The sequence below is a fragment of the Meles meles genome, chromosome 18 (genome assembly GCF_922984935.1).
Source record: "Meles meles chromosome 18, mMelMel3.1 paternal haplotype, whole genome shotgun sequence".
NCBI lineage: Eukaryota > Metazoa > Chordata > Mammalia > Carnivora > Mustelidae > Meles > Meles meles.
This window is the reverse complement of record NC_060083.1, coordinates 23,527,370-23,555,069: the sequence shown is the minus strand read 5'-3', so window position 1 is coordinate 23,555,069 and position 27,700 is coordinate 23,527,370. Positions and strand designations below refer to the sequence as shown.

Sequence of the window (27,700 nt, the reverse complement as noted above, 5' to 3'; positions counted from 1 at the left end):
AGAGTGGAAGAAAGCCTGAGTATTGAGCTTAGCATCCATGTCAAGAAATTAGAACTGTAAAATAAACTTAAAAAAAGGTAGAAGGAAATAAAATGTATGTGCAGAAACTAAAGTTCAACAAAACCGTAAGTTGGTTCTTTTAAAAAAAAATTAACAGATCTTGACAAGACTAATGAAAACACATACACAAGAAATTAAAAGGAGAGCACTATTACAGATACTGCAGATACCTGAAAACTGGAAGATAAACTTTGTTAAATGATTCATTTAGAAGACCTAATTCCACAACCTTCAGAGCAACAGAAGAGAAACAGTACGCTGGAAAGCAGACAGAGGCATTGAGAAATTTAGCAGAGCTGAAACCATTGAATCCTTAGCCCATGGCGGAGACAGCCAGTGCTCTGCAAACCAATCTACACTGCATAATACCCACCCCCCCAAATATGGCATCTCCAGATAGCCACTAAGGGAACTGGGAGCAAAAGGAGGGTTACTGGAGAGTTGACTGTCTGTTAGATCCCCTCCCTACCTTGGGCAGCTGGGTAACTGTCCCTCCCCTGCCTTTTCAGCCAATTCAAGATTTATTTTCGAGAGAAAAACAGCTTATGGTCTGGAGGTCAACAACACGGCTGGGGATGCAAGTACCGCAAGAGGGTTGAATCTTTGCATTATGAATGTTCTCTGCCATCTTGTGCTCCTAGAACTCCAGTGCCGGGCAGGGGTGCCCAAGGGGCTCAGTCAGTTAAGTGTGAAGTGAAACCATCAAGAGATGGTTTCAACTCAGGTCATGATCTCGGGGTCCTGAGATGGAGCCCCACATCAGGCTCAGTGTAGAGTCTGCTTGTCTCTCTCCGTCCGCTCCTCCCCCCTCCCCTGCTCCCTGCTCTCCCTCTCTCTCATAAATAAATAAATAAAACTTAAAAACAAAAAAAAAACAAAAAAATGTAGTGCCCAGGGGATTGGAAATCTCTGGGGAATCTCGATTAGCCCTAAAGGATAGATGCAAAGAACTATTATGGTGGAAAGCATTATCTTGTGAGACCGGCATAACTCTGACAAGGATAGTAAGAGGAAAAATTACATGTAAATCACACCCATAAACATAGATGCAGAAGTCCCAAAACAAATTATAAACCAAATCCACAATATGTAAAAAAAAAATTATCTTCATAACCAAATATTTAATAAAAAATATTTCTCAAAATTAGGATCAAGTAGGGAGAAGCAAACAGCAGTACCTATGGGGAAATGGGTCAAAGCTTAGCCAGAGACCTGAACTGAGGACCTTGCTGATAGTCGGGGGACTGCTGAGCACAGAAATAGAAAGGCGTGGCTGGGTACTCTAACCGCTGCTCTAACGGGTGGAAAGCCCTTGGCGGCCAGGAGGACTCTGGGGACATGTAGAGTCATGCTGACCCCACACATCCAAGAAGCCAGGATCTGATAATGAGACGTGCCTTCAGGATGTGGTCACGGACCCATGTGCCGTCTCCAGCTTGTCCTTAAAGAACAGCTGATTCTAATGGGCTGCGGGCAGCTCCGGGGCCCTCACGCTAACGAAGTCCTTCAGCCGGTGCTGCTGTTGACCACGGCCAATGCCACTAGTTAAGCTGGACTTCTTCAAGGAATTCCAGACGAGCATTCCCGTATTTAGGACAACTTGTTCAAACGGTTGTTGCCTGACGCCAACTCTTCCTTCCTCCCTGGGGTCCATGCTACAATTTGATTAAAACTAGGAATAAACCAGCCTGAGTTTTGTTTCCTTTTTTTTTTTTTATCCCTAAGAGAAAGAGAGTAAGTGGGGGTGGAAGGGCAGGGGAGGAGTTGGGGGGGGTGTGCAGGCAGAGAGAGAGGAAGAGAGAATCTTAAGCCGGCTTCACGCCCAGCATGGATCCACTCCATCCCACGACCCTGAGATCATGATCTGAAGCCATAATCAGAGTCGCACGTTTAACCGACGGAGCCACCCAGGTGCCCCTTGTTTCCCTTTTCAAGTTCAGCCTTTTCCACTTTATCACAAAGGGAAAGGAAGAACGGGAGGGAGGGAAATGTTTGATTCGCACCAGCTGCTATCATTTGGGAACAACAGTTCTAGTAAGTGCCCTACGGTTGCAAAGGGGCTTGAACCGGAGAAGGGAAGAAATGCTGCCTGGTTTTAAACTAACTTCTAACCACAGTGACCGCAGACCTCAGTGAGGGTGATGGATGAGGGTGACGAGCTTGCCAAGAAGAGATGAAGGGGAAACCTCCCCATACACAGAGGCACGAGTTATCTTGAAGTTCCTAGAAGGGAAGAAAAGCCAAAGAGAGGGTGAGTGTTTTATAATCTTAAGCCGGCAAAGGAAAACTGGCAGGAGGACCTCAGGGCCTGGAAGCACAAGACAGGTGTTCTAGGAATAATTCTGGCCCTCTCGACCCCATCCCCAGCGAAGCCCGAAATGTCACCTCTCGGCTCATGGCACCCTCACTAGTAAATTAGTACAAATATTTGCCCCCTTCCTAAGGGAACAGACAAAATCACAATGGCGCTGAGTAACGTGGCCCCCTTCGGGGAGGAAACACGTCTGAATCATGTGAGGTACAGCTGCGCCCCCGGGAACGCCTCCAGGTTCTGCTCTGTGGTAAGGCTGGGGCTCCCAGGATGTCCTCCTGCCTTCCCTCAGCGGTTTTCTTCCTTCTTTCTTTTCTCCTCCCCCTCCTAATTCTTCTTCTTCCGCACCTGCCGATTCTTGGATTTCAACACCCATTTTCACCTTCCTCTGCCCAGCAAACTGAGCAGCACCTGTTCTGTGTTTGCTGTTTTCCCCTCTCATGTAACAATAAATCTTGTGAACCTCCCCAAATGAGCCCAGATCAACTGCCTCACTCTTTCCAACAGCTGTGTGGTACCCCGGCATTGGCTGTGCCAAGATTTCCCCGGGGCCCTGGTTTTAAGGGCACCCAGAGTCTGTTGAGAGTAAAAGGCGTTTCCGGTCAGGGGGCCTGCTGTGTGTTGAGCTGTGGGGAGAGGTGGAGCCCCTTCCCGTGGGGACTCGGAGCCTAGCAGAGGAGGTGGGCATGTAGGAGAGGGGCATGGGGGCTCTACTTACTGGGGGGCACACACAGGGCTGCGGGGCCCTTCTTGGGGCTCCATGCGGCTCCTGGTTTCCACTTCTCTGCCAAGGTCGGAGGTAAAACAAACAAACCAGCTTGCTTCCAGAATGTGGCCTCAGCTCTAGGTGTTTACTGTCAGAGGAGGGAATTCTGTAGGAAGGAAGGAAAAACCAAAAACCCCGGTTCAGAGATATTACAGCTAGAGCACGGGGTACTTCCAATAGCTGTCAAACGTGGAGGAAGAGGCCTTGTTTATCCGAGGCAGGAGGCTCCTCAGGAATGGGGCAGAAGGGGCCAGGAAAGGCGACCAAAGCATCCTGCTCAAGGCTGAGCACGAGCCATTCCCCCATTCCTGCCGCCACCTAACACGCGCCCCCCTCTGGGACTCCGGATGGGGCTGCCCCTCCCGTGCCCTTTCCTTCTTTCTTCTGGGTCCAGGAGGAGCAGCTGCAGGGGAACGCCTGCCCAGCCCTCTGAGGGGATGAGCACAGGCCTCCCTGGGCAGCAGAGCTTGCCCTCCAGGTGCCGGCCTCCACACGCAGCTGAATGTAAACAGAGTCAAACTATGTCACCTCCCTGGCGAATCGGGGGTGGGGTGGGAGTGTGTGCCTCAGAAGGGATGGCACAGGCAGACATCCACTGCCAGGGCTGGGAATGCTGAGGAAAGACCCAGGGGTGGCCTCGTCTTGCATTATTGCATTAAACAGAAGGAAGGCAGGACAGATGGATGGCCCCCAGGACTTCTGGAGGGAAAGGTTTGGCCTTATAGGGTTTTTCCTGGTCTGGCTCCACAGGGGAGCGGTTTGCTGGGTCTTGAGAGACCCAGCACTTGGGAGTTCTTGGTGGCCGAGTTTATGTGTGGTGAGGGAGAGAGGGCTGTGTTTCTTCTGCAGAGGCCAGAGCCGGTCGAACTGAGAGAAATTATTGCTGAACCACGGTTGCCGGGCGGGGCTCTTCTCCTGGTCATGGTCACGCAGCTTCACCCCAGTTCCGGGCATCTTCGACAGACTCATCGCTTTCTGGACACTGGCCAGTTGCTGAGCCTCACAGGTTCTCCTAGTTTCCGACTCCTACCTCCTCCCTGTTCATACTGGTACCTCCTGGCCTCATTCCTTCTGATCTGAGGACCCCGTCCGCCTCCAGTACCCCCGCTCCGCTGCCTGGAGCCTGGCTGGAGCAGACACGGGATCCTTCCCAAAATGCTGATTTCCCACTGATTTCCCGCCAGTAGACGGTGACGTCTGTCCTCTCCCCCCATGCGGGTGGAGGATGGGCAGTGAGACCAGGGATCTTCACCAGGGAGAGTCAGCTCCTGGAGATGACTGGGAAGTGGCGACAATGACAGCAAGAGGAATGATGGGGAAGGGTTCGCTTTAGGAGCAAGAGGAGAGAAGCCTGGTCTGGGTGGTCCAAGGCCAAAGAAAGAAGATACAGAAGTCTCCCTCCGGAGGAGAGGCACCCTGGGGGGGGGGGGGCGGGCCATGCACCCGTCAGCCCCTTCACAGCCCCAAGCTGGGTGGTGCCCACCATTCACAGGATCCCTGTTTTACACACAAGGGACCCGAAGGCCAGATGGATTGAAGTAAGGGAACTTACCCTGTGTGGGAACAAACCTACATAGACAGTCCAGGGTCAGAGCTGAGATTGAACCCAGGCCTGTGGGATCCCCACTCTCTAGGCCAGCACTGCACCAAAGAAGGCAGTGGGTATCAGGATCTAGAAAGAGGCCAGCAGTTTTATGAGACGGTGGAGTCGTGTTAAAAAGCCACATTGGAACCAGGGCCTTAGCCGAGGGCTAAAGTCACCCTCCTCCCCAGCCTGTGGCGCCTCCCCCCTCCTCTTCCCTTGGTTCTGCCCTGTCCCCTCCTTGGAACCACACCCTATATTTCTGCAGTCCATTGTTCATACTGCGCTTACGCATGAGTTTAATAAGGCCAAGCAGAACCCGGGGCGCAGGAACTTGTTCATCTGAAAGGGGATCCCTGGGGATTTGGCCCGAGATTAATTTCCCAAGCTTGCCCAGGAATCACCAGCCTGGCTTTGCAAAAGCCCTAAATGCCAGTCGGCTCACCACTACCTTGCAATCACCCCCCTGACGTCTAGGGGGCACCAAAGCCTCACACTGATTCCTCCCAGGGTGGGAGTGGCTGCCCGGGCCCCTGCAGACACCTGCTCAATCCCGCCGCGTACAAGCTGACTCGGTTCCTCCAAGTACACAGGCGCCGCAAGCCTGTGATTCCTTTCTTCCTTCTACTTTGCTCCGTCCCTGGCCGCCTTTGGGAGGAGGGTGATGGGCTAGTCTGTGCCCTCTCATTTCTGCCTCAGGGGCATCCCAAAGCAAGGACTCCATCTGTTCTTTTCAGAGGTTAAAAAAAAAAAATTCTACTAAAAATCACTTTTAAACTTAGATTTTAAAAAAAATTATCAAAGCAATTTTTTTCACACGGTTCAAAACAATACACTCCTGTTGAACCTCTTCAGATAATTAAAATGTTGTAGAAAGTTCTTTACTGTAGCCACACCAGGGTCATATCCCCTCCGGCATCACCACCCGGACAATCTGTTCCATACAGCTTTGGAAGTATGACTAGTTAACCAAAGGAGAAATCATTCATTCATTCTTTCTGTCTGTCTGCAAGTAACTACTGAGCCACTAGGTCGGGGACTGCTAGAGGCCTTGGGGATGGCCAGAAATGAGACGAGGTCCCTTCTGGCCCAGCGCACATCCCACGGTGGGGCCGATGAACCCCAGGAATGCCCGGTGCTAAGTCCTAGGAAGAAAACAGCAGGATTCCAGGTGGGGGTGATGGGCAAGTGTCAGTGGTCCAGAAAGATCACTCTGCAGGAGTGATTTTGAGCAGAACCCTAATGCTGGGGAGCAGCTGGTGGGGGTGGAAATATACCTGTTGGTTGGAGAGCGGCCCGCCCCCCGCGAGGTGAGAGCGGAAAAAGTTGGGATTCTTGGCTCTGTTGGGCCTTCTGCCAATGCCCCCGCCGCCAGGGCTCTCTCGCTTCCTAGAGCACTGTCCCTCCGAGGGAGGGAGGCCCCCACTCCCGTTCCTGGGGCCCCGCCCCGCCCCTTACCCCCTCCCTGCGCGGTGCAGCCTCCCCACCCCGCGCCAGCGCCAGGGCAGCCACCCCCACCCCGGGGGGAGCGCAGAGCCGTGGCCACGCGGGAAACGTAAAGTTTCTGCAGCTCAAAGTGACGCAAAAATTCTTAAAGAGCTCTTTGGCGGCGGATATCTAGAGATCAGACCATGTGAGGGAAGGAGAGAGTACAAATACAGCCGCTCCGGCAACCGCTCCCGCACAGGCAGCCGCGCCCCCGGTGCCTCGAGGGCGCGAGGGCCGCCCTGCTTCCCAGGGCCCTGGACCAGCCTCCCCACGGACTCCCGGCAGGTGGGTCGGCTTGCCCGGTTGCGAATCCCCGCTCCTGCCGCACCCCACCCCGCGGGGGCTCCCCTGGGCGCTGGCGGGCGGACTGGCGTGTGCGCGTGGTGGGTTCCAGGCGCTGCCGCCCCCCTCGAGGGGAGCACGGGTGGGGACAGGGGGCGGCTCCGGGGGACTGGGGGGCACTGGAGGGCTCCTTGGTCTGCCGCCCCCGGGGGCTGTTCCGATGGCCTGGGGACCAGAGCAAGCCCCTATAAAGATGTGCTTTAGGCTCAGCGTTGTCCCGCGCGTGGGAAAAAGTTGCTTTAGTTTCAACTCGCGGCTCGGGTTTGGTCCCTTACCGCCGTGGCGTGCAGGTGGCTGTGTGCAGAGGCGTTTCTGCGGGGAGGCTTCTGGTTGACAGAAATGCCCAGGGATCTAGAGGAATCTCTGAATGGACTCTAAACTGGGACGAGTCTCGGTGCGCCTGGGTTGTTCCCACTGGCAGAGCCCGGGCACGCTCAGCCGCCTCCCGGGCCATTCAGAATTTATGGGAAACTCAAACTCCAGCGAGCTGTTCTACACGGTTCAAGCGTGGAGCCGTCAGTTGCTGAAGAAAACGTGTGCATTTAAATATGTCTTTGAAAACACTGTCTGGAGCTGAAGGACCCGAGGGAGCTCGTCTCCGTTTGCACTGGGTCTTTTGCATAAAGAATTTCTGGCTCGCTTGGGGTTCTGAAGAATCTGAGAGGGGGAGACTTTCTAAGAGTCAGACGTTACCATCGCTTGTGTGTGCGCGTGTACTTCTATGCTCAATTTTGTCCAGAAAAATGAACCAGGTCAGTGGATTATTTATGAGTCCGCTGGCTCTCATCATGCTAAGACTGGATCAAATATTTAATGTGTTTTGCCTTCAGTTACATAGGAAAAATGTCTAAGGAAGCAACATTAGGATTTAGGTTTAATGACACGGAGGGACATTAGCGTTTGGGTTTTGAGCAGTGGAGGGAAACACACAGCTTTGACTCTGTCCTGGTCCTTGCTTTTGTGTGGAGCCACTGGTGCCCAAAGGGGGGTTTCCTACCACGGACTGGGGTGGGGTTGGCTGCTCCAGGCGCCCCGAGGAGAGTCCGGTTCTGATGGGGCTAACTAAGCAAGCCATTTTGTATGTGGGCTTTTCTTCCTTCCTTCCCCCCCCCCCCCCACTGGACTTGAGCAAGAGCAGATTGAGACTGCTTCACAATTCATCAGAAGGCCCCTCAGCACTCTGGTGATGCCCGTGGGACGTTTCAGGAATCTAAGAGCAGCACAGTTCCTCAAACCCATTTCTCTCCGTCTCTTGCTTAAAAAACACATACTAAGGGTGGGCAGAGGGGTGAGGGTGGGGACAGAGTGATGCTGAAGCTTCTGTGGAATCAGGAAAACCTCAGAAATTCCTCTGTGGGGGATATTTAGAGTTGGGAGAGTATTTTGATGAAACTCAAGAGAAGCATGGCCAAGAGCTTCACAAATGGGCCATGTGCCATGGGGTGGGGGGTTGCTTGGCTGGAGGGGGTCATCTCCGAGGACAGACTTGCAGAAACATCCCCAATGTCCCCTTCTGAAGAGAAACAGATGATTCCACAAATGAAGCCAGTGAGGGGCAGTCCCTTCTCCTTCGTATCACCAAATGGTTTAATTTGAGAGAACAAAGACAGGGCTGCCTGAAGAAGTTTAATTTCAGTTTGGCTTAATGAACCAACAGGATACATCATGATTTGACTTTTTTTTTTTTTTTTTTTTTTGAAGAAAGATGCCTGTGTGGCCAAAGGGCAAATGACGGAGTAATTTTTCTGTCAGAAACTACCTCACGCCTTCGTTCTTCCCATCGCAGCTCAGCTCCTCAGCTCCAAGTGAGCGGCAGAAGGGGGCCCTGCATAACCAGATATCCGAGTCCCCTCCACTCCTGTGACTGTGACCCTAATTTCTCTGCTTTAAGCAAACACGACTGGAAATGATGCTGCCAAATAAATGCCCAAGCCCCAGGACTCTGCCCAGATGTTGCCATCCAGTCAGGGTCCCCCGGGGACCCCCAGGGGTCACTGGAAGGCAGAGGTTTGCACAAGTCAAATCCTGCACCTCAACCACCCACAGGAAACAGGAGCCTGGGTTTCCCCACCCCCCACATCCCCTTTGCAGGACGCCCAGAGTGCAGAGCGGTAGCAAGGGCCTCCAGGCAGTAAGATCTGGGCTCTGCCCATCTTCCTTCCAGTCATACATCTGTTGCCGGTCAGCCCTGGGGTCCTCTGAGGACTGTGGTGTTTCCATGGAACAGTCACAGGCTTGGGTGTGGAGTCAAAGATCTGATAAATCGCTCCACTTCTCCATTCCTGGGGCAGTTAGTCTCTGGGCTGAACCTTCTAGCACCCTAAGGAAAGAAAAACAGGCATCTTGCTGGAAGGGTCCTGGGTGGAAAATGGATGACAGTGGCCTGTGGGGGACACCTGGCAGAAGGGATTTTCCCTGAGCAGAGGCTGAACTGCTTTCCTCGGGTGGGTGCTAGACCCACCAGAGGCTGAACACAGCCCCCCTCTTTCTAGGCACAGCTTATCGTACTGACTTGGGTCCATTTTCCGAAGTGATCTCAGTGCAGGCTCTGTGCAGGGGCACTCCCTCAGCCTGACCGGGACTGGCTGCCGGTGACGGGGGAGACGACTGCTCATTTACTGGGGGTCAAGAACACGTTTTTAAAGCAAGGGAGTGTGCTCCCAGCCTTGTGTGGGGTGACAGAATGCGTAGAGATGAGGTGGGTGTGAGGCCGTTGGCCTTCTCTCTTCCCTGGTTACCACCCCAGCCTCAGCCAACAGTGTTCATTAGTGGGTATTTAAGCCATAGACTTTTTAACTTTTTTTTTTTTTAAGATTTTATTTATTTATTTGAGAGAGAACTCATGAGCAGGGGAGGGGCAGAGGGAGAAGCAGACTTCCCGCGGAGCAGGGAGCCAGCAGCAGGACTCGATCACAGGACCCCAGGATCATGACCTGAGCTGAGGGCAGACGTTTACCCGACTGAGCCACCCAGGCGCCCCTAGATTTTTTACTTTTAATTCATTTATTTTATTTTGTTTTTAAGTTATCCCTACACCCAACATGGGGCTGAGACTCCCAGCCCTGAATCAAGAGTCGCAGGCTCCACCGACTGAGCCAGCCAGGGGCCCCCAAGTGATAGGCTTTCTAAAAGCCAGGACTGGATATCCTGTCAGTAATCCCCGAACCCCCTGGACTGCGAGCGAGAGATGAATCCCAGCAGTGTGGTGACGTGGGGGTCATGTCCCCCAGGGCTGGCCCAGTGACCAGGGTCTCCAGACACTGACAAGTGGGAGATGGCATGGGGAAGGGCTCCTGGGATCCTGAGGCCCAGCTCTTTATGCCATTATTTGAGGCAGGGAGGGAAGACGTGGGGTGGGGCTGGGGGGACGTGGCGACAAGGCCAAGTGGCAGATCTGGGAGAGCCAGCTGTGCGCTCTGGGGGGACCCGGAGCTGGAGGCTGGGAGGCGGGCTGCATGAGAGGGGGCGAGTCAGCGGGGCCTTTGCCTTCTTGTGTTTTTGTGTGATTTTTTTTCTTGGCACATTCAAAGAAAAAGAACATTTTATTTCCATTACTACTGAGCTGCTGAATGAAGATAAACGAAATTTTTTCCCTCTCACTAAGGGACTCCCTCGATTTTAAGGAGGGACCGAGCTGGCAGGGCTCCAGGTACCCTGTGGTTTACTCCAGCTCACCCGTGGCTCTGAGGGCCCAGCCCGGCCTGGGACTTGTGCCTCCTGCGCCCCTGTTCTTTCCTCTCCCCTGGGTGTGTTGTTTTTGAACACTAGTCCAGCTAGCTGGCTCTTTTTCTCGTTTCAGGGGAAAGGAGCAGTGGCCGGAGGAAAGGGGAGGGAGGCCCTGCCCAGAGAGAGAGAGGAGAGAGGAGAACGGAGATATGCTATTCTGGGCGCACCCTGGGCCCGGAGGGACGTCTGACTGACTGGAGGTTTCCCAGCGCTCTGAAGACTAGAATGATTTTCCTCCCCCCAGTTTTTTCTTTTAAAACATTTCACTGAGGGGCGCCTGGGTGGCTCAGTGGGTTAAAGCCTCTGCCTTCAACTCAGGTCATGGTCTCAGGGTCCTGGGATTGAGCCCCACATCGGGCTCTCTGCTCAGCAGGGAGCCTGCTTCCTCCTCTCTCTCTGCCTGCCTCTCTGCCTACTTGTGATCTCTGTCTGTCAAATAAATAAATAAGATCTCTAAAACATTTCAACTGAAAGTTCAGAGAAATGGCCTGGGGAACTGTCTTCCCTCAGAGCTGCCAGTCCTTAACATTTTGTCACGTTTGTGTGTCCACTCGCTCTAATTTTTGCATGTGTAGTATATGTAGTTTGATTCATTCTGTATAATATGTATGACGTAATTCATGTAACAGTGAGAGAATCTATATATCACATAATTTTTTTTGTTGAACCTCAGAGTTTGCAGACATCTAAATACTTGACATTTGTATCCTAAGAATGAGGACATTGATCCTACATAAGCATGGCCCCGTTATTATCCCATTTGGGACACAATTGGATCAACTTTTATGAAATACACAAATATCACAGCCCTTGTTTAAATCTCCCCCACTCTCTCAAGGGTGTCCTCCGTGGGGTAGAGGGTTACTTCTTGAGATCACAGACTCCCAGGGGTCGGAAACCACCTCTCGCCCCCACCTCTGTGCATCCGAGGCCTAGGTCAGTCCTATGTAACGATGAACTGATTTTCATGAATATCCCCGAGCCGCGTGCGTGACACACTGTAAAGCACGTTTCAGAACTTCTTGACCGAAGAGTGTAGGTCCCTGCAGGCAACATTTCCTAAAGCAGAAGCATTCTGCGGCCTCCGTGGGCCCCTCCTCTCTGCTGCTTGACCTCAACCCTGGGCTGCTGTGTCCTCCCTGCTCCCTGCCCCGCCTGGAAAAACGGGTGGCTCCCCCTTTCCTCTTGCCTGCACCACTCCCCCTGTACTTAATTCGACTTCAAATCCCTTTCTCCCTGCCCCCTCTCTCTCTGCTTGGTTCAGCTGCCACAGGTAAATCTACCGTCACTTCCTAACACCCCCCCCCACCCAGCGCCCCTGGGGTAAGGTGGGGGCTGGTGTTCTCAACCCTCCCCCAGCCCCCCACCCCCCCCCCCCAGCTCCGTTTGTGGGCCTAATCATGTCTGTTTTACGCAAAAGTAGTTGTAGTGATCTACTTTGTAGTAAGGACGAGAACATCTGTTTGGAAACGCTGCCCCATTTTTTGATCTTGATTTCTATTTATGGCATAGATTGCATTACAACAATAAAGAAGGGTTTTGAAGGTATAAGGGGCACTCCTCCCCCCGCCCGATCTAACACGTTGGCTGTTTGAGTTTCCCAACTCCTCTCCTGGCCTCGTGCACGCTGAGACACAGCGGCAGAGGTTTCATTTTCAGTAAAAAGTTGTGAGTGTGGGGTTTAATGTGATAAAAACTGTGTGTCCTCACCTTCTACAGCTCTTAGAAGGCTGCCCAAAGACCCCTCCGTAGAATCCGCCCAGAGTCTCCCCACTTCCTGTCCTCTCCTGAAGTTTAGTTCTGCTCAAGACCCAGAAAGAACGTGAGGCCAGAGAGATGATGGGTGACAGATACCTCCCAATCAGCTTCATTGTCCCCGCACCCCCTTTTGTCGTACTTCACAAAGCTGTGTCCCACAGCTTACATTTTAGATGTTTCTGTATTTTCCGGGCAAACCAGGATTCTTTTTTCTTTTTTTTTTAAATTTTATTTATCCATTTGACAGGCAGAGATCACAAGCAGGCAGAGAGGCAGGCAGAGAGAGAGGAGGAAGCAGGCTCCCCGCTGAGCAGAGAGCCCGATATGTGGGGCTCGATCCCAGGACCTTGGGACCACGACCCGAGCCACAGGCAGAGGCTTTAACCCACTGAGCCACCCAGGCACCCCGCAAACCAGGATTCTGTAAGCGAGTTTGGGAGGCTACCCGCCCTTTACAAGGTGGATTTTTGTAGGGAGAAAACACATCCCACGTTCCAAACAAGCAACTCACACATGAACGTTTGGAACACAGACCGTTGATGGGTGTGCCTGCTGGCACTTTTTGTTTCAGAGTCTAAAAGCACAACGCAGAGTCTTCTTTAATCCCAGACATGTCCGTCTTTTCTAGTCCAGAGTCCATGGAAATGACTGTTGTGAAAGTCCTCCCCCGCCTCCCCGCCAAGATGCGCAGCTCATCTTGCCAATGGGTGAGGAATGGGGCAGGGCCCCTGAGAATGGGACCCTGGGGACCAAAGGGTTGTGCCTTGCTTAAGGCTCAAAACCACCAGCATTGTGGCTGGGGCTCCCCAGGCCCTGCACCCAGGGAACCCGAAATACAACCTCCATGCTGGCGGCCGTGTATGTATTTGAGCCCAGAGATGTGTGGGTCACGGCCCCTGCTACCAAAGGCATCCAAAGCGAACAGACATAAAAGGATAACTAATGACACCTACTCATCAGCGACGGGTGACGTTCTGGTGATCATACAGCGTAGAGAGAGATCCTTTGGGCTGGGGTGTTGAGTGAAGCTTTATGGATAGAAACTGGACCCAGGCCTCCAAGGATGCGGGATAATTCGGGCAGCAACAGCCTGGGGTGGGGATACCCTTGGGGGCGCTCAGTGGCCCCGCTGCCCCTGATGAAACCGGGGCGCCCGTTAAGCATGCAGCACCCACATGGATCTCTTGAATTATAGTCTCTGGGAGGGCAGCCCAGGACTCTGCTGTTTACAACTTTCCCAGTGACCCCACGGAGAGGAGCTGATTGGGAGGACCGATCAGTCAGGGAGGGCTCGTGGGACGGGGTGCAGTCACTTCCCCTCTGGGCCCCGGTCCGCCTGACCAGGGTGTGAAGCCGGACGGTGGGAGGGACGACATACGTGTGGTGGCCTAGTGGCTGTCAACGCCCTGTCATTTATTGACGTTGTCCCCATGCTAGACACTGACAAGGTAAACAATCCACAGCACATTCCTGCGGCCCCTGGAGCACCGTGGACCACACCACTGAGGGCTCATCCTCTCGACTCCGCACTCTGTGCAGAGAAGGTAGAAGCTTCCCCCTCCCCCAGGCAGGGCAAGTTCTGGACAGGAGACCCTTGTCCTTTCTCATGATGATTGGCCCAGACGGCCCTCAGGATTAGAGACTATTTAATCCCACTCCAAATGTTGAACTGTCGGTCTTACACAAGGAATTCTTTGGTTGGGAAAGCAGTGTTCATTTCTAGCCTTTTTGGTCCCCAAACAGGCGGAAGTCTGTTTTGTTTGGAAGGTGAGCCAGGGGTCCCTTTGGACTCCCGGGCATCTATGCTGCAGGCGACTGTGAGTCAGAACCCACTCACATCCGGGCCTCCTGTGACAGAAACTGCACAATAGGGACAAAGGGACGACTTGTAGACGCTGAAGCCATCTTGGGGCTCGAAGTGTGAGCTACCTCAACACGCTGCCCCAGTCCGCAGGAAGCTCCATTTTCAATGGGAGGCACGACAGGGACTTCGAGCACCCCTGCCTCTCCCTCCTTCGGCACAAGTACTATTTTCCCACAGTTGGAGCTTGGCCTTGTCCCATAACTCCGTCAGGCAGGACTGCACCTGCCTTGCCTCCAAGAGCCTGCCTGGCGTGTAGTAGGTGTACAATGTGCCTTTGCAGGATTAGTATTGCCAAGCCCAGGGGTTCCCCAGCAATGGGCACCAGAGCTTCGTAATCGCTCTGGTCCTCAGGGAGGTGTGTTGGGAACGTCAGACACCCTCTCTGAAGAGAGAAGGCAAATTTCCACTTGGCTGTCTGATCTGTAATTACTCTGTTCTCATGGTACGCCCATCATCCGTGGTTTTTGAAAATGGAAACCAAGTATCCCGAGACATGAACTCACTTTGATCTCAACAAGTGAAGTCAAAGTACAAACTTTCTCCAGTGTTTCTGCTTAGAGCGTGCTGACGGATGTCCAACGGACAAGTCAGGTCACGGCCATTTCCAAAGGTCTGGGTGGTTTCATGACTAATTGCTGTAATTACACGCTTGTTCTGATCCTGGTTCCCCTGGCTACAAAAGCAGGGTTTGTGGTAAGGGGAATGGAGATTTGACCAGGAGACGTTTAAATAGAAACAATCCTTTCTCCTGAGGGGTATATATGGGGGGGGGGGGGGGACGTGGGGTGTCTTAGGCCACCCCCTGGGCTGAGAGGAAGCAGGAGTGTGGACAGAAAGCAGACTGTGAGCTTGCCAGAGGCATCACCGTGCTGCTTGTGTGCGGAGATGTGGGGATGAGGGTCCCATGTGCCAGGCTGTCATCCCACCCAGGAGCAGCATGACGTCATGCCACCCCAGCCTGTCACTTGGTCTGCCTGGTGCAAGAGCCCACATTCAAGGTGCAAAGGAAGGCTTCTGGGGCTTTCTCTGGCCACGGAGAAACTCAAAGGCTGCCTGGAGGAGGTCACAGCTGTAACAGTGACCTCGTTTGCAACCTCTACCCAGCAGGATAAAAATATCTTTTAAAAAAGAAAGCTTTGAAGAGAACATTCTTAGAAGCCAATTTTCTTAACTCTTACTTCTATATTCCCGGGGCAGCCTGCTCTCAACTTTGACCTGCTGGACTCAGTAGGAAAAGGTGGCCAGTGCTCTGTAGAATCAGAAAAGTAGGAAAGGAGCACCAGAGCCTTGGGCAGAAGGGGGTCCGGGCCAGGCGATGGTCTCCTGGCCATCTGGATGAGTCTCCGGGAGGAGCTTTTTTCCAGTTGGGAAAAGCAGAGAAAAAAAGGAGATGCGTATCTCCTGCCCATTTGGTGGCTTTGGGTGGCTGTAACTTAGTTTGTACCCCAGGGTCTGTGATTAGCAGTGCCAGAGAGCAGAGCTGGCTGGAGAGTGACCGGCTTAAAGTCATGAGTCAGCCCAGGATCCCTCTTAACCCGCTTTCTTAGGACTTGGGCCATTTCAGCCTGTTGATGTAATTAAAAAAAAAAAAAAAAGTGCTGGGTGATATATCAGGAAACAAGGTCTTTGTAATGCTCACAACAAAATTAGAGAAGCACATATAATTCTTCTAGGAGCTGGTCGGGGCAGGTGCCAAGAAATCAAGATCAGTTGCTTTAGGGGACGGACCCCCGAAGATACTGAAGAACATACATTGCCCAGAAAAGTTCAGCAACACACACACATTTTCCAGCCTCCCTGCAAGCTTCCCCAGGAGAGGGTATACAGGAAACCTAGAACTTGACCCAGGCCTGAGAAGTCACAGAGTCGCTAGTATGGCTAAGGGTTTGCTCCTCCAGCCACGATATTCTTTGGAGATGGGTGACGAGTCTCTCCCATAGACCATGGGGGATGTGCCAGAGAATGACTGGGTGGTACAGTTGCTCCTTGAGCTGCAGTTTTTTGTTTTGTTTTTTAAGTCATCTCTACACCCAACCTGAGACTCAAACTCACAACCCCAAGATCAAGAGTCAAGCGCTCCATGCACTGAGCCAGCTGGGGAGGCTCCGGGGAGGCCCCCTGAGCGGCAGTTTCAGTGCGAGCAACTATGCGGTATTTCAGATAGGGAGAAGTTCCTGCGAAAGCTCGGGGTAAAAACTCGAAGGTGGAGAAAGGTGGGGGAGGGGGAGCCTTGGTCAAGGCTGGCTCTGCACGTAGTAAAGCCTTTTATCTTTGTCATCCGACCTTCAAGTTCTTCAGTGTTCAATGCAGACAACCGGCCGATGATTGAGGCCGAAGGGAAGTGCGGAGGCCTGCTTCAGACAACACAACCAGAGACCACAAAGGGCAGGTTTAATTTAGCTCTGAGTTTAAATACTCTGACGCCTTATCATCTCTCGAAAAAATAATGAACTTAAAAAAAAATCCCTCGGCCTGGTACACGGTTGCTTATGGTAGATGAGAGAATGGGTGATTAACCTGGGGGTCCACGGAGGGGGACAGGGAGAGGCTGAGAGCAGCATAAAGATGGACAATGGGGTTTTATCTAGCTCACTGCTTATCAAAATTCATGTTCCTTTGCGAGCAACCTTGAGCCCAGGGTGGGGTCAGGGGGTGGGGGCCAAGCAGGTAGAAAGGGTAGATCACGGGACACCCACCCGGTCCCCTAGAGCCGTGGAGCTGGCTGGTCTCTCTCTTGTTGCCGTAATCTTTCTGGCAACAACCAAGCCCTTTTAAATTTTTATTTTCTGCTTTACAGAAAAAGGAACCCAGTGAACACAGAGCTCTAAGTCATTTCTCGTTCATTTTTCACCCTTGCCAATATTTATGTACGCAGTCATCGGTGTGAATCCATTTCTCTGCTCTCATTCTTCGCTACATTTTTATCTTCACGTTTCCACGTGTGGACAGTTCAGTTCTGGTCCCTGAAAACCCCAGAGAGGTAGGAGACAGACACGGCCATTTTTTATTAGCTGTCCATTTCTAGCCATCCTCCAGCTCTCGGATGTGAAGGGGTAATAGCAGATTTTTGCAGCTGTGAACAGCGATAGTTCAGCCCTCGACATCTCGAAAGGTAGAATGTGACCTGAGCTAAAAAGAAACCTGTTTCAACTCCCAGAGTATTTCAAGAGCTTGAAAAGTTCAGGCCCAGATGAAATGAAGTGAGCTGGAAGGTCTTGGCTCCTGATAACTTTACAACAGACCATAGGTTTAAAGTCCAAAAGGGCTCGAATTTCTGCCCCACGTTTGACGTATGAGGCCTGGGTCCCGATGGCTGCTCTGACTTCCCCGCACCAAGGCGCCAGCAGGGCTGTGGAGGTACCGAGGTCCTGGCCAGCCCTCGCCACCAGGCTGCGTGGGCTCAGAGACACCAGCCATGCTGGCGTCCGTAACCCTCACGCTCCTTTCCCTGGCTCTTCTAGCTCTCCCCGCCTGCCCACTGTTGCCGAATAACAGGTGCATCTGGCTCAGGATTCGCTGGGAGAGGCAGGCAGAACCCACGGTGAGCAGCAGGGCCCTTCAAACTCTGGACGGACCCTTAGAGGCACGAGGCAAAGGCAGCTCTGCGAAGCACAGACGGACTGGACACACCCAGAAGCAGCTAGAATCTCTAAGGGCTGGACCCTGGGAAGAGGGGAAAAGTCCACAGCTGAGGAGCTAAGGGTGCCTTTGCTCTCGTCCTTTTAAAGCCATACCTATAATTTATGTAAAATACACGGCATGCTCGGCGTAAAGGGCCTAGGACCGTCCTAATTTATTGGCAGGCAGCAACAGCTCCTTTCTTTGGGTTTCTTTTCACCGCGCAGCATCCAGCACAAGGTAAGTGCTCTGCAAAGCATTGGTGAAGCAAGCTGTCTTCCTGCCTTCTGCTGATTGACTGGTGAGCTCCAGGATGCGGCGCTCGTCCCTCAAACTGGAGTCAGTCCCTTGTTCTTAAAGCCGATGCGAGACATGGGTGATTTGCTGTCCATTCCTGTTTGTTTTATTGTTTCAGGGTTTTTTCCTTTTCAGATGACTTGACTGTGATTTGATACCTCGTCTAGGTTGAAAACTGGGTTGACTGCCCTGTAGCAAACAGGATGTTTCACGCTTGACAGATGCTCTTGTAATCCCAATAATTAATGGAGTTTACCATGTTTGTTGAGTTAATACCAAAGACAAGGAGAATACGTAATTCTGTTCTCCCTTCCCTGTGTGCCTTTCCAACAGAGCTCTCAATCCCGCTGATAAGAAAGCTTGGAGGAGATCCCAGGATCTGAGCCCTGAATTCAGCAGGGGACTTCCGCAGATGGGTGTCGTTATTGTCCCTTAGCCTGCAGGATGGAGACCACGCCCTTAAATTCCCAGAGGGAGCTGTCAGCGTGTAAGGATAAAGATGATTGTCAGGAAAATGGAGTTCTGCAGAAGGGGGTCCCCGTCCCTGAGGATAAGGTGGAGTCTGGCCACATCTCCAATGGGTACTCAGCGGTGCCGAGCCCTGGTGCGGGAGACGACACTCAGCACCCCCTTCCAGCTGCCACCACCGCCCTAGTCGCCGAGGCTCACCAAGGGGAGCGGGAGACCTGGGGCAAGAAGATGGATTTCCTCCTCTCGGTCATCGGCTATGCGGTGGACCTGGGCAACGTCTGGCGCTTTCCCTACATCTGCTACCAGAATGGAGGGGGTCAGTATCTTGGGCCAGAAGCAGAGGCTCGGAGCCGGTGATGGTCTTTAAGGTCCTCTCAGGAGGCCACAGCGGAGATCCTGTCTTTTCTGTCTTGTCTAACCTGATGAGTCTCAGAACATGATTGCTTGGACTTTCAAGCTGGTCCGAAAGACGGGTCCCCAGTAAGCCCAATGTTCAGTCAGCATGTCTGAGGCTCCCTGGGTTAGGAAGTCAGAGAAAAGCCCTCCCAAACCTGACCTTGCCATATTCTCTGCGTGCTTGTGCTTCATGTGTGGAAGGGCCCCCTCCCCTTCCCATCCCCGCTGGACCCAGCGGCACGCTCACAGCAGGGTGTGAGAATGGCCATCAGCCCTGAGGCGGGCTCCTCTCAGCAGAGGCCAGAGAGGCTAGATCTGTCTGAGGAGAAACTGGGAAGTGGCTCCAGGGTCCCAGGCCCTCCGGGACCTTTGGACTTGTGTGTGGTCAGAGAAGGGCTTCTGCTCAGGTCTGGAGTCTTGAGTTGGAATCTGAGCATGACCCAGAGTTGAACCCAGCCACAGCATGGCCTTAAAGACACCCCCAAACTAGACACTGGGTCTGCCTTCTGTCTCCTCCAAGAGTGTCAGATTTTTGAGGCTAGAGACTATCTCCTGTTCCTCCTCCACCGCCAACACCTTCAGAGCAGTTAACTGGGAGATTATCAAAAAGAGCAGCGGACTGTAGGCATGGCTGTGGGAGCCGCAGGGAGTGGAGTGGAGAGGAGTGAGTAACGTACAGTGTCTCTGTGCTGACGCTGGACTGGCCATCAAAAATGGGACAAGGACAAGAAATGGAAGTCGAATCAGTCGATATTTTGACAGAAGCTCTGGTAGCTGATTTGGGAGGGCAGCTGAAATGAAGTCTGGGGAGAATTCATTCGTGTCCTCGTTTCCTCCATGGCCTGACGTGGAGTTGCCTGGGTTTGCTACATTTTTAAAGGAACTCGATCCACGTGGCCGCAAAGGCAGTTGGGGGTTGGGGGGGCGGGGACGCAGGAAGTCCAGCCCTCCCTGCCCCGGAGGAGGGAAGTTATCTCCAGCTCCAGAGGGCTCACCTTCTGTAAGGCACTGGGGTGCTGGGGACGTTTGTCCCACACTCATTCCCCACCATTAAGCCAGTCAAGCAAACCCGTTGGACAAATGCCACCATGAGAACACAGTGTGGTTCTTATTCCCAAGCCAGATGTACCCAGAGCAGTTGTAATTGAGGTGGGACTTTTCCGAGTTGCCCCACCTTCCGGTTTCTAGGTTCAAAGCGCTTTCTGGGAGGGAGGGTCAGCGGGAAAATCACAGCTGACCCACCCTTTGGGCTGAGACTCAGGCGACAGGTGAGCAATCCCCACCTCGGTGTTCCCAAATTCTGTGTCACTGCGAGAGCCAGGGACGCCAGCATCCCCGGGGTTACAGCAGCTCCAGGCGGCCTCCTTTTGTGACAAACTACCCCTCTCAGCCACACCTGCCAAGGCTGCTCCGAAGGGAGCGTTCTGACTTCGTGGAGTTATGGGAATAGAGCCACATATCAGCAACAAGGGTCTGGAGCCAGGAACGATAGGGACGGCCAAAGATAGGACTTCTGGGACTTCCGCGTCGGGGGTGTGGGTGGATCTGTGTTCTTAAGCTCACCAGTGATTCCCGCGTGTGGCTGGCTTCGGGAAGCTGGGAAGCTCAGCCCTCTGCCACTGTTATTTCATAGGGGAGGAAACCTGTTCCAGGAGGGGCAGTGACCCTGGTCCTCAGGGTGGGTAGATGTGCAACCAGGGCCCGGTCTGTTGATCCTGAACCCAGCTTTCTTTCCATGTACTCTCGGCTGCCTTTGTTAACTCTCGGAAAGCCCCATTTGACCGTGGAGCTCTGGGAAGGCGCTAAGGCCAGTGTGAGGTCACGCAGCACAGAGTGGCTTCATGAGACTCGAGCATCATAGCGCCCCGTGAATCTCAGCGCGACCCCGGGTGTCCCGATCAGCTGGGCTGTCCTGGCGCAGATGTGGGCAGGGGGTGAAATTGTCTTTCATCTGCCTCAGGGGCTTTCCTCCTGCCCTACACGATCATGGCCATTTTCGGGGGGATCCCACTATTCTACATGGAGCTTGCGCTGGGCCAGTACCACCGAAACGGATGCATTTCCATATGGAGGAAAATCTGCCCGATTTTCAAAGGTAACCAAAAGGCCTGAGTGCGTGGGTGGGTAGGTGGGTCCTCAGGGGACAGTATGGGAGTTGGGGACCTTCCGGAATCAGCTGGGCCTAAGGTATCTCTGGGCCATGACTGGAGTAGTAAGTTTTTGACTGCTCGAGTGGTATGTGGCTGTTAAAGAGAAACAGAATAAATGGCAATTAAAAGTAAACCTGGGGCACCTGGCTGCTAGAGCATGCGACTCAATCTCAGAATCATGAGTTTGAGCCCCACATTGGGTGTAGCGATTACTAAAAAAAATTAATAAACTTAAAAATACTAACGATAAAAGTAAAATAAGCATTTTAGAAAATAAATAAAAGTAGATCTAATAGAGTCCTATAACTATAGAGGATAAACTAATGGTTGTCAGAGTTGGGGGATGGGCAAAATGGGTGAAGGGGACTGCGAGGTACAGGCTTCCTGTTATGGTATGAATCGGTCACGGGGATGAAAGGCACCACATCAGGAATACAGTGCTGTCACAGCGTCGTGTGGGGACATGGTAGCCACACTTGTGGTGAGTAGAGCGCTACATATATATCGTCAAATCACCTGTTGTACACCTGAAACTAATGTAACGTTGTGTGTCAGCTATATTCAAATAAAAGTAGTTTTTTTAAAGATTTTATTTATTCATTTGACAGACAGAGATCACAGGTAGGCAGAGAGGCAGACAGAGAGAGAGGAAGGGAAGCAGGCTCCCCGCTGAGCAGAGAGCCCGATGCGGGCCTCGATCCCAGGACCCTGGGACCATGACCTGAGCTGAAGGCAGAGGCTTAACCCACTGAGCCACCCAGGCGCCCCAAATAAAAGTATTTTTTAAAGCAGCCAAAATAGGGACGCCTGGGTGGTTCAGTCAGTTTAGCGACTGCCTTCCACTCAGGTCATGATTCCGGGGTCCCGCGTGGGGCTCCCCCATCCGGGCGGAGTCTGTGTCTCCCTCTGGCCCTTCTCCCCTTGCGCGCGCTCTCTCTCTCTCTCTCTCAAAAAAATAATAATAAAAACTTAAAAAATCGAAAGCAACCAAGATAGAGTTTAAAGTAGTAACAACACACACGTGTGTGTGCTTCTCAAACGTGATCCTGCAAATACATCCAAGGAATTTACCACATTGCCGCCTGTCCACCACCTCCCAGAGCCTTGGGGAATGAGGGGGAATGGCAGCCCCCAGCAACCCCCACTCCTCTCCCTTGAGCTTGCAAGGGCCCTGCAAGGTCCCCCGGGTCTGTCAGTCTGTCACTGTCAGGCCGCCCTGTAAACGTGCTCCCCCCCCCCCCCCAACTCCCCTCCCAGGGATCGGCTACGCCATCTGCATCATCGCCTTCTACATCGCCTCCTACTACAACACCATCATGGCCTGGGCGCTCTACTACCTCATCTCCTCCTTCACCGACCAGCTGCCCTGGACCAGCTGCACCAACTCCTGGAACACCGGCAACTGCACCAACTATTTCTCGGGGAACAACGTCACCTGGACGCTGCACTCGACGTCCCCCGCGGAAGAATTTTACACGTAAGTGCATGTAAGTGAGGGGTGGTCTGGTAGAGGCAGGCCACACCCCCGGGGGTGGGGCTTCCGCGGAGGGAGGGAGGGGCTCTTCTCTTTCCCGGTGACGGGAAATGAAGGCCTTAGGGCAGGAGGGGTACGTGTAAGTGAAGGAGCGGCAGGGCCGGCCCCACGCTGATGTGGAGCTGGGAGACTCGACCTTGAGTGCTCCCTAATCTGGCCCTCTGCGCTGTCCCTCCCCGGCCCTTTGTAATGTGCCGGACCAGGCTGCCCCCAGGTGCCCAGGCCGATCCCTTGGTTCACATTCCAAAATGACTCCTCCCTGTCAAACCAGCCTTCCTCCTGGGCCCCCGCTCTGGCCCTGGCACCTTCTCAGGGAATCAAAGCCTCCCCCTGCTGCAGGAGTCCGCCGCTGTTCAAAGAGTTTCTGGTTTCATGTGTTCACTTCACAAGCGGGACCTACCCTTTGGAAGAAGATGCCTGGAGTACGTCGTACTCTTCAATACGGGCCTTTTGGGCAGCTGCCAACCACGAGAGCGGGATTTTGGGGTGGGAAGGGACGCACTACCCAGACACCCAAAAGCTGCCCCAGCCAGAAAAGGGGAGCCTGAGAGTCGTCCACCGGGTTGCGGGGGAAGGTGGGTGGTGCTGAGTACTCTCCCAGGGCCTGAGGGCTGGATGTGCTGTTCTGCTGCTCTGCCCTTCACGACCGGCAGGGCCACCACTCTCTGAGGCTCAGTGACTGCTGGGTCCTTGCGACGTGATGTCTGTCCCTTCCCTTGGCGTGCTGCCTGGTCCGCTCACTGCACAGGCCATCTCACGCGCCTTTCTTTCTCACCGGCTCCAGGCGCCACGTCCTGCAGATCCATCGGTCTAAGGGACTTCAGGACCTGGGGGGCATCAGCTGGCAGCTCACCCTCTGCATCATGGGCATCTTCGCAGTTATCTACTTCAGCATCTGGAAAGGTGTCAAAATGTCTGGCAAGGTGAGGAGGACTCTGGCTGACAAGGGGCCCTCAGGAGCCGGGACAGCCATAGACCGAGAGGGGCACTGTTGTCCTTCAACACCAAACACGATCCACGATGCTCAGTTTCTCTTCACCAAATCTGTTCAGGAACTCTAGAAATGGGCCAATCCCAGGAACCATTGTATGATTTTTAAAAAAGATTCCTTTAACCCTCCTATGGTGTCACAATGAATAATCATGGCAGTAAGTTGTTGAAAGCCCGTGATGGGCCGTGATCCACGCTTTATATCCACGGGCTACTGTCTTGTCCTTTGCTGGGTGTTTTCCCATATTGCAGGTGGGAAGTGGGTCTGGAGGTGGGAGTACTGGCAAGCTGGGAATCAGATCCCCATCGGATTCTAAAGGCTCTGATATTTCTGCCCCATCACCCTGCCTCCTATAGTTACAGAAAAGAAGAGGTCCATCTCCTTGCCTAGAGGTTTTCAAGCATAAAAGCCACCAAGACCCACAAGCTGACGATCTGTGTTTCTGCCCCCCTTCCCTCACAGGTGGTTTGGGTGACAGCCACCTTCCCTTATATCATCCTTTCGGTCCTTCTGGTAAGGGGGGCCACCCTTCCCGGAGCCTGGAGGGGTGTTCTCTTCTACTTGAAACCCAACTGGCAGAAACTGCTGGAGACGGGGGTAAGATAACAGGGAAAACGAGGGGCACCTGACTGTCATTTTACTAAGGGAAGTTGGTCCCCCTGTAGGGACAACTGAAATGTAGGCTCAGTGGCAAGTCTGCAATAACATTTTAAACCAGAAGAACAAGTATGAAAAGTACAGTCAAGGCCAGGGGATTGGCTTATGCTAAAACGTGAGAGAAATCACATTGGTTTGCACATGGTATGTGGTCGCCCCTGGGAGGAGCTCTAAGAGCTGGTCTTTCCGCTTTGTGTGGAGCCAGGGCTGGAGGCCAGAGTGTGGCCCAGGCTTGGCCCTCACCCTCACCTCTGCTGCCAGGTGTGGGTGGATGCTGCCGCTCAGATCTTCTTCTCTCTTGGTCCTGGCTTTGGGGTCCTGTTGGCTTTCGCTAGCTACAACAAGTTCAACAACAACTGTTACCAGTGAGTATCTGGGGCTCCCCGGGCAAAGCTTGAAAGTGGGGTGAGCATTGTCAGCTGGCCCAGAAGAAGGTGCTCAAAACAATGGCCTCAGGCTTGGTGGGACCCAGGAACTGACTGACCAGTTCCCCCATGGCCAGAGCACCCACCCGGTCCATAGCCTCCCCCAGCCAGTCAGGGTTTGTGAGGGGCCCCAGGCCACTTCCTTTTTGTGAGAGCTTCTCACACACACACACACACACACAAATTTTTTAATTAAGAAATTCCACATTAGATTTTTAAAAACTGCAACATATATTAAATATTTTAATTTTGCTTATTAATGTGTTTAACAAAAATTGTAATGTGATTATTTATTTATGTACATATTCACAAAAGTATGACGATTGAGCTATTTTGAACAAGGCAAAATGCCACCATGATTTTTGTGGCAAAGTCTCATTTCAGAAATGTAGACAAAATGGGGAGTGTTATACCAATTACGATTTCACTATCGCTCGTCATTTTCAGAGTTAACTTTGAGTGCCCTCTCACGGAGGGCAGTATCCAGCAATCTAATTGTGCTGTTCATAAGATGATTACAGAGTTGACCTTCTCTTCCAAAGGAATCCACAACTGCCCTAAGCAATGTGGCATTGCACTGGGACACCAGCCTGAAGTTGGATGACGAGGTCTTCTTTTAAAAGGTGTCAGGATATCCCTGGAACAGGCTCATAACCTCATTTGCACATAGTGTCAAAAGGCTAAATCCGGGGACTTTATGAATGTGAGGCCAAGGCCCTCTCATGGCTCTGCCTCGAATCCAGACCCTGCTTCCAAGCAATTTTTTTTTTTAAGATTTTACTTATTTATTTGAGAGAGAGAGGGTGCTTGAGGCAGGGAGGGGCAGAAGAGAAGCAGAATCCTCACTGAGCAGGGAGCCTGACCAGGCGGGACTCGATCCTGGGACTCCAGGATCTCGACCTGAGCCGAAGGTGGTCACTTAACCAACCGAGCCACCCAGGAGCCCCCAGAGCAATACTTGTTGGGAGTCAAGAGGTCTGGATGGTTCCAGTTCACCATGGGACGTCACTATAATCAGCCCCGGCTCGCCCCACGCCATGCATGGTGCGAATGGCAGCCTGTGCTTCAAGCTACCAATCAATGTGAGAGGCCAGGCTGGGGCGGACAAGAGGGGACACCAGGACAGGTCCCTGCAGGCCTTGGCTGGAGACAGGTGCTCTTGAGACTCTATCCTTAGAAGTGTCTCAGTCCGGTGGGTTCTCTGCTCCAGAGACGCCCTGGTGACCAGCGTGGTGAACTGCATGACGAGCTTTGTTTCCGGATTTGTCATCTTCACGGTGCTCGGGTATATGGCCGAGATGCGGAACGAGGATGTGTCCGAGGTGGCCAAAGATGCAGGTGGGAACTTGTGTTCTCTTTACGTCCCTTGCTCTCACTGAATGGGCTTGGCTGCTCTTTGGGTCCTTACAGATATCTAACTTCTGAGCTATTTCTAAATGTTCCTTTAAAGATTGTCCAAGGTTTTAGAGAAACTTACTGCCTTCTGTGTGCTCAGCCATGAGGGGGGATGGGGCAGCTGGATGACTGGATGAGGGCTTTTAAAAGCATTGGGTTTGGGTCTGGCGATGAGTCCAAGTCTAATAAGCAAATGATTATTAATCCTTAGAATTTCCCCTTGGAGAAAAATAAAATATAGATGATGTAGTCATGCTACTGTATTGTGAGGTTTTCATGGAAAAGGAGTGACAGATATTGAAAAAGTGGCCATGGAAGTTTGTGGATGGAATCCCAGGGCTTTCTTGCCAACATACTTCTCTGTCTTTGACCTGATGCACAGCTGTGATCATCCATGTACCCCAAACTCAGCCACTTCGATCCAGCTCATAAGAAGTGGAGGACATGTCCCTCACACTATCAAAAGGGACTTTAAAAATAGTGGGAGCTCTTTATTCTGAGGCCTCTATGATTCTTCTGGAATGTTTCACCTTTCCTGTTGTTTTCTAGCTAACCCATCAGAGAGAGCTAAATGCTCTGGATATCAGGGGAAAAAAGCTCTGAATTGTGATATGGTGGAAACTCTTATTCCGCTGTGTAGCTTTGCTAGTGTTAGGGTCTTGGGTTTCTTTCCATCCACACCCCCTGCCAACTGACTGAGGGTTTACACTTTTCAAGATGGCTGCGGTTCCTTCCCTCACATGGTGTCAGAATGGGCAGGTGGGATGGTGTGGAGTGTGAGGAAGTGTTCGGTATATGTTAAAGCCTAATTCACACGTCAGTTCTCGTGACAGAACTGTAATTGTTGGTATGGCTGCGTTTCCCTGAGACGTCTTCGCAGGGCAGGTGTCGGTCACCACCTCCTCCTCTCTCCCGCTCTGTCTCAGGCCCCAGCCTCCTCTTCATCACATATGCAGAAGCCATAGCCAACATGCCAGCATCCACGTTCTTTGCCATCATCTTCTTCCTGATGTTAATCACGCTCGGCCTGGACAGCACCGTGAGTGAATGGGGAGGGACGCCTGGTTTTCTGGAGGAGACGAGGGGGCTAGGGAGGAAGGCGCACGTATCCTTCCCATCCTGGCCACCACAGGCGGTGTTGGCTGCTCCCTCCCGGTGCTCCCTCAGCCCCTGGTTCAGGCCTCCCTGTGGGTGCTCATGGCCCTCTAGGAACTGAGAGGGTCATTAAGGGGCTAATGAGGGTAAGGGGTCTGCACCTGAAGAGGAGGCCAGGGCTCAGGTATGTGAACTGCTGTTACTAGGCGCTGTCTCTGCACCAGAGGGACCCTAAAGGTCCCTCTTGGGTCTCGGTGCCCTGCTGCCCCCCATCTGACCCAGCACCTGGCACTTAGTAGCGTGGGAAGACTCTCAGCTTTGAGTTGGCCTTTCTGGCGCAGTCGCAGTCTCCCCGGGAGGCCTCACGTAAAAAAGTCCTGTCCAGGCGCTGTTTCTTTCCTTGATGTGCTTGGGGGGGGGGGGGTGTTTTAAATGACTGTGTAAAATGGGGTGATACGTTGCCAGCAAGGGCCAGGGTCTAGGGGGAACTCATCATGACCAGCCACCTGCCCTCCCGTTTGCTGTCCTCGAAGGTAACACACTTGCCTCGAGCCTCCCCGGTGACAGCTGGTGTGTCCCTCTCAGTTTGCAGGCTTGGAGGGGGTGATCACAGCTGTGCTCGACGAGTTTCCGCACATCTGGGCCAAGCGCCGGGAGTGGTTTGTGCTTGGTGTCGTCATTACGTGCTTTTTTGGCTCCCTGGCCACCCTGACTTTCGTGAGTACCGCAACCCCCAGCTTTGAGTAGCCTCTGCGGGGGCAGCAGAGCCTGCAA

At 52.8% G+C, this 27,700-nt stretch overlaps 1 protein-coding gene across 4 annotated transcripts in view; it reads left to right on the top strand.

Annotated features, from left to right (window-relative positions):
* The first annotated feature begins 6,345 nt into the window (after positions 1-6,345).
* The window catches only part of SLC6A4 (solute carrier family 6 member 4), a 31,224-nt gene continuing 9,869 nt past the window's right edge, over positions 6,346-27,700 (top strand). Inside the window, exons 1-10 of one of the 4 annotated variants that reach the window (XM_045986174.1) lie at positions 6,346-6,492; positions 18,146-18,599; positions 20,640-20,774; positions 22,087-22,306; positions 23,148-23,286; positions 23,817-23,951; positions 24,273-24,376; positions 25,647-25,774; positions 26,758-26,870; positions 27,512-27,643. In XM_045986174.1, coding sequence (XP_045842130.1) covers positions 18,257-18,599; positions 20,640-20,774; positions 22,087-22,306; positions 23,148-23,286; positions 23,817-23,951; positions 24,273-24,376; positions 25,647-25,774; positions 26,758-26,870; positions 27,512-27,643 — 1,449 coding nt within the window. In that variant the 5' untranslated portion in view covers positions 6,346-6,492; positions 18,146-18,256. Of the gene's footprint in view, positions 6,493-17,236; positions 17,393-17,418; positions 17,439-17,566; positions 17,756-18,145; positions 18,600-20,639; positions 20,775-22,086; positions 22,307-23,147; positions 23,287-23,816; positions 23,952-24,272; positions 24,377-25,646; positions 25,775-26,757; positions 26,871-27,511; positions 27,644-27,700 lie in introns of those variants that run through there. The other 3 variants (XM_045986176.1, XM_045986175.1, XM_045986173.1) reach the window with 3 other exon arrangements.